We start from the raw sequence: 6,000 nt of genomic DNA on the forward strand, positions 1-6,000 counted from the left end.
TGCCCGCATTAAGTACACGTTTTAAATCAACAAGGGCTTTCTGTATTATAACAAAATCAGATTGCAGCTCTAACATAGCTTGGTCAACAGCATACAAATGAATATTACAGGATTTAATACATAGACCAATATTTTTTATCTAAATAGTAACGAGAACAGGTCCCACAGTCGAGCCCTGCTGTACACCTTTTGTAATATCGAGGAAACTAAACTTGACACCATCTGAAAGCACACTGTGTCCTGTCTGTCAAATAGTTATATAAATGGAAATGTCTATGAATAAGGCAGCACAATGAGTTTTATGATCTAGGCAATTTAACAAATATAATACAAGCATCGTGGCTGAAACAGTGCTGTCCAGATCGGTGCATATTTAGAATAGAGTGAGAACTTAAAACATTTCTTAGTCAGGAGTTTTCAGGGATTCTAATTCATTGGCTAGGAATGACCATTTTGAAATTATATTTCAAAATAGTAGGTATATGATCTCTTTTATCATTAGTATTTTGTACGGCACATGTTTATCTGCAACAGAGTTAAACAATTAAGGGCCTAATCACATTGATAGTTGACATAACCCACCACTCACTCAACCCCAGCCAGAGAATGTGAGCGGAGTTGAGTGGTTGGAAATCGTGCTCATGGAGCGGTGTTTGGGCTCCAGTGCGTCACATCCTTTCCAACCTCTCTGCTAAAAAAACGCTCTTACAGGAAAAACAAATGCCGCTCCATTAAAATCACAATTTAACCAACACCCATCTACACTACATACCAAAAGTATGTAATGCTCGTCGAACATTCCAAAATCATGGGCATTAATATGGTGTTGGTCCCCCGTTTGCTGCTATAACAGCCTCCGCTCTTCTGGGAAGGCTTTCCACTAGATGTTGGAACATTGCTGAAGTGACTTGCTTCCATTCAGCAACAAGAGCATTAGTGAGGTTGGGCACAGATTTTGGGCAGATTAGGCCTGGCTCGCAGTCACTGTTCCTATTCATCCCAAATGTGTTCGATAGGGTTGAGATCAGAGCTCTATGCAGGCCAATCAAGTTCTTCTACACTGATCTCGACAAACCATTTCTGTATGGACCTTGCTTTGTGCACAGGGGAATTGTCATGCTGAAACAGGAAAGGGCCTTCCCCAAACTGTTGCAACAAAGTTGGAAGCACAGAATCACCTAGAATATCATTGTATGCTGAAATGTTAAGATTTCCCTCCACTGGAACTAAGGGGCCTAGCCTGAACCATGAAAAACAGCCCCAGACTATTATTCCTCCTTCACCAAACTTCACAAACTGTAGCATTCTCCTGGCATCCGCAAACCACGATTCCTCCGTCAGACTGCCAAATGGTGATATATAATTCATCACTCCAGAGAACGCGTCTCCAATGCTCCAGAGTCCAATGGTGGTGAGTGTTACACCACTCTAGCCGACCTTTGTCATTGCACGTGGTGATCTTAGGCTCATGTGTGGCTGCTTGGCCATGGAAACCCATTTCATGATGCTACCGACGAAAAGTTATTGTGCTGACATTGCTTCCAGAAGCAGTTTGGAACTTGGTAGTGAGTGTTGCAAGGACAGATGATTTTTACGTGCTACGCGCTCAGCACTCAGCGGTGACGTTCTGTGAGCTAGTGTGGCACACCACTTCGCGGCTGAGCTGTTGTAGCTCCTAGACATTTCCACTTCACAATAACAGCACCTACAGTTGACCGGGACAGCTCTAGCAGGGCAGAAATTTGACAAACTGGCTTGTTGGAAAGTGGGCATCCAATGAGAGTGCCACATTGAAAGTCACTTAGATCTTCAGTAAGGCCATTCTACTGCCAATGTTTGTCTATGGAGATTGCATTGCTGTGTGCTCGATTTTATACACCTGTCAGCAGCGGGTGTGGCTAAAATAGCCAAATAAAGTCATTTAAAAAGGGGTGCCCACATACTTTTGTATATATAGTGTATTTTTGTGACTACCTGGACCTACCATTTGGTTCTGAAATATTGAAACAAAATCTAATTATTTGAATGAAAAGTATTTTGAGAAACAAAAAGGAAACTACAAGCGCTCATCATTTCAAATAGGCTACATGTGTAACGGCTCTCGTTTGTAGAAGACGACCAAGGCGCAGCTTGGTAGGCGTTCCACATATTATTATTGATGACACCAAACAAAATAACAAAGACAAAAAAACGAAAGCGCACAGTTCTGTCAGGTTCAGCTACTAAACAGAAAACATAATCCCACAAAACACAAAAGGAAAATGACAACTTACATATGATCCCCAATCAGAGACAACGATAGACAGCTGTCTCTGATTGGGAACCACACTCGGGCAAAAACAAAGAAAGAGAAAACATAGACTTTCCCACCCGAGACACACCCTGACCTAACCAAACATAGAGAATAATAAGGATCTCTAAGGTCAGGGCGTGACAACATGTCGTATTAATCAGCATATAAACACTCTAAATAGGACCCAGACAGGTAGCCTAAGAAGGAATGAAAATTAATTATTTATTCTATATTATTTAAATTATTTCAAGACCTACAAAGAAATGCATTGTGAATCATTTGTGAGTGTGACACACTAGGCTGGTAGGGACATAAAGCACTCAGAATTTAACATTTTGTTGTATTAAATCATTATAGTCTATAAATTGCATTGAATTATAATGTGCACTGAACAAAAAATATAAATGCAACATGCAACAATTTCTAAGATTTTACTGAGTTACAGTTCATACTGTATACCTTATATCTTTAAATTAACAAATGATATCAGGCCACACCTGGCCATGATTACAGACTAGAGGTCGACCAATTAATTGGAATGGCCGATTAATTAGGGCCGACTTCAAGTTTTCATAACAATCGGAATTTCGATTTGCGGATTTTTAAAATGTATTATACCTTTATTTAACTAGGCAAGTCAGTTAAGAACACATTCTTATTTTCAATGACGAAGCAAGGAGAGGGACGGAAGCTATACTGTTACACTGGCAATACTAAAGTGCCTATAAGAACATCCAATAGTCAAAGGTATATAAAATACAAATGGTATAGAGAGAAATAGTCCTATAATAACTACAACCTAAAACTTCTTACCTGGGAATATTGAAGACGCATGTTAAAAGGAACCACCAGCTTTCATATTTTCTCATGTTCTGAGAAAGGAACTTAAACGTTAGCTTTTTTAAATGGCACATATTGCACTTTTACTTCTCCAACACTTTGTTTTTGCATTATTTAAACCAAATTGAACATGTTTCATAATTTATTTGAGGCTAGATTGATTTTATTGATGTATTATATGAAGGTAAAAGAAAAGTGTTCATTCAGTATTGTTATAATTGTCATTATTACAAATAAATGATTAATCGGTATCTGCTTTTTTTGGTCCTCCAATAATCGGAATCGGTATTGGCGTTGAAAATCATAATTGGTCGACCTCAAGTATAGATAGAATGTAAAATGAACAAAACCTTTAAGAGATACGATTATTTATTTATAAATACTTTGCTACAATGACACACTTAGCTAGCTCCCCACCTTGTTCCTTTCTGTTAGCATGTGCACGTAGTAAGTACACCATCATACTTTTGGGATACCCATCTTTTCAGATTACACCATGATTATTTAGTTACTACATCACCACACACCCTCTCTTGGTTCTCCATAGTTTTCTAAGTCACCTTGATATTTCACCTGTGTGTTTGATCAGTTTCTTTATGAAAATATTTAGCATACTAGATGGCAGTAGCTAAAGCAGGGGGCTATTGTAGCACACAATTACAAATGCATGCTGGGGCAGGCATGCCCTGAGCTTGTGAAGTGAACGCTACTGGATCGAAATTGGAGCGGGCGAGAAGGCTGATGCTCCAGCCTTTGTGAAACTCGCTCCATGCGACAGTCAAATTGGGCACACTTCACCCCTCTCTCCAACCCCAGCGCAGACCAAAAATATTGCTCATTAAAATTCCTACAATGTCTCGTTGTAATAATGCCTAAGCGAGATTTAGGTAGCTTAACATCTCTTATGCAGGCAATGGGACAATGGTCACTGAACTCATTATCAAATATCCCATTGGCTGTAAATTTACAAGGGACATTTGTTACAATAATTTTTCAAGGTGTTTAAAGGCTAGTTGGTTGAGTTATCAGCTGAATTAGATTTAGCTCAGTACAAATACCTTTCAGCCTATCAGATACCTGCATCCACCAATCCAGATTAAGATCATCCTCTATTAATAATTCTGAGTTAGCATAGTTAGACAGCAGGTCAGACAATTTGATAAGAGCACATATGGAGGCAGAGGAAGGGCGATAACCTCAGATGGGCATTATTACCAAGGCCCACGTTTAAGGCTAGACATTCAAATAGCTCAGGTACAGAGGTGGTAATGGATACAGAAACAAATACTTTATCATAAAGGTGATATTTATCAACAACCCACCCCCGGGCTTTGTACAGGGCCGTCCTAGAAAAATGTGGGTAATCGTTAATGTGACAATTGATAGCTAAAACATTCAAAGTAGTAGTAGTAGTTTAATTGGTCTTTTTCTTTTATAACTGTGGTGCACATTAGAAACGTATCATTCCATTTCGTTATCATGAGAATTCAGTCAATTTATCGTGAAATTGATTTTATTCAATATTTCCCAGCTCTACCTGGTTCCTATTTAGCAGATAGGCAACACACACACACATATACATACATACATACATACATACATACGTGTGTATATATACATATACATACATACATACATACATACATACTTGTAATTGGTTAGACAATACACCATTTATCCTCCAACTAAAAACTCAGGTGAGGAATGATGACCTCTAGCGACGACAATATCAAAACAATTGGACTAATACAGTTCATTATAAGGGATTCTCGAACAGCAAAGCAAAAACAAATTAATGTCGATGTAATATAAGGCATACCAGAGAGAGAAACAGATACCAACGATGGCGTGAATGACAACAGAATTTTATATAATTTCCACAAGATGATGTTACTGCTAATTGTGCTGCTATGACAATTGTGTTGCCGACGGATATTTCAATAGCCAAGTGATTGAATCATCCGAAGATAAGCCATCTAGAACAATGTATATCACAGATAGTGGGCGAAGAAAGCACATTTCTCACTTTATAGCTTCAACAAATGGCCCTACACCTATAGCCTACATAAAAATACCCCTAGAAACAACGTTATTAGCTAGGCTATTGCTTCATCAGGCACATCTGTTTTTTCATTCATTCGAGTCATACGACTACTGCAAAATGCATGTCACAAAACGCGCGCTGTTTCATTTCCAACTTCTGATACTCACGGTGATTGGCAGCGGATGCAGAGCTGGAGGTGTTCAAAACACAGACAATGAAGAAATATAACCGTGACAACTTTCTCAATTCCATCCTCGCTACTGTGATATATCCTTGTTGTAAAAAGAGATTAAATCTCATGAAAGCGATGCCTCCAAATGTCTCAAGCGCGGACGGAATCATGCGCTGTGCTTGAAGCGAAGTGAAAAAGTAAACCACTCCCCCGTTAACAGTCCTTCCCAGATGCACAGGGAATATCGAAGAATATCTCTCTCTCTCTCTATCAATTTCTCTCTTTCAATTTCTCTTTAGGGTGGGTGGGGGTACTGTAGTGTGTGTGTGTGTGTGTGTGTTTACGGTGCCTTCCGAAAGTATTCACACCCCTTGACTGTTTCCACATTTTGTGGGTACAGCCTGAATTTAAAATATATTAAATTGGATTTCGTGTAACTGGCCTACACAAAATACCCAAATAATGTGGAATTATGTTTTAAGAAATGTGTACAAATTAATTAAAAATGAAAATCTGAAATGTCTTGAGTCAAAAACTATTTAACCCCTTTGTTATGGCAAGTTTAAATGTAAGTTTAGGAGTAAAATGTGCTTAAAAGTCAAATATTGCCTCCCGATTGGCACAGCTGTCTAAGGCAGTTCATCTAAGTGC

The 6,000-nt window shown here is 38.8% G+C and overlaps 1 protein-coding gene across 1 annotated transcript in view; it reads right to left on the reverse strand.

Annotated features, from left to right (window-relative positions):
• The window catches only part of LOC110502152 (contactin-associated protein-like 5), a 101,287-nt gene extending 95,714 nt beyond the window's left edge, over positions 1-5,573 (reverse strand). Inside the window, exon 1 of the mRNA XM_036959343.1 lies at positions 5,345-5,573. Coding sequence (XP_036815238.1) covers positions 5,345-5,519 — 175 coding nt within the window. The 5' untranslated portion in view covers positions 5,520-5,573. The remainder of the gene's footprint in view (positions 1-5,344) is intronic.
• Between the last annotated feature and the right edge of the window lie 427 nt (positions 5,574-6,000).

Source organism: Oncorhynchus mykiss, chromosome 22 (genome assembly GCF_013265735.2).
Source record: "Oncorhynchus mykiss isolate Arlee chromosome 22, USDA_OmykA_1.1, whole genome shotgun sequence".
NCBI classification, from domain to species: domain Eukaryota; kingdom Metazoa; phylum Chordata; class Actinopteri; order Salmoniformes; family Salmonidae; genus Oncorhynchus; species Oncorhynchus mykiss.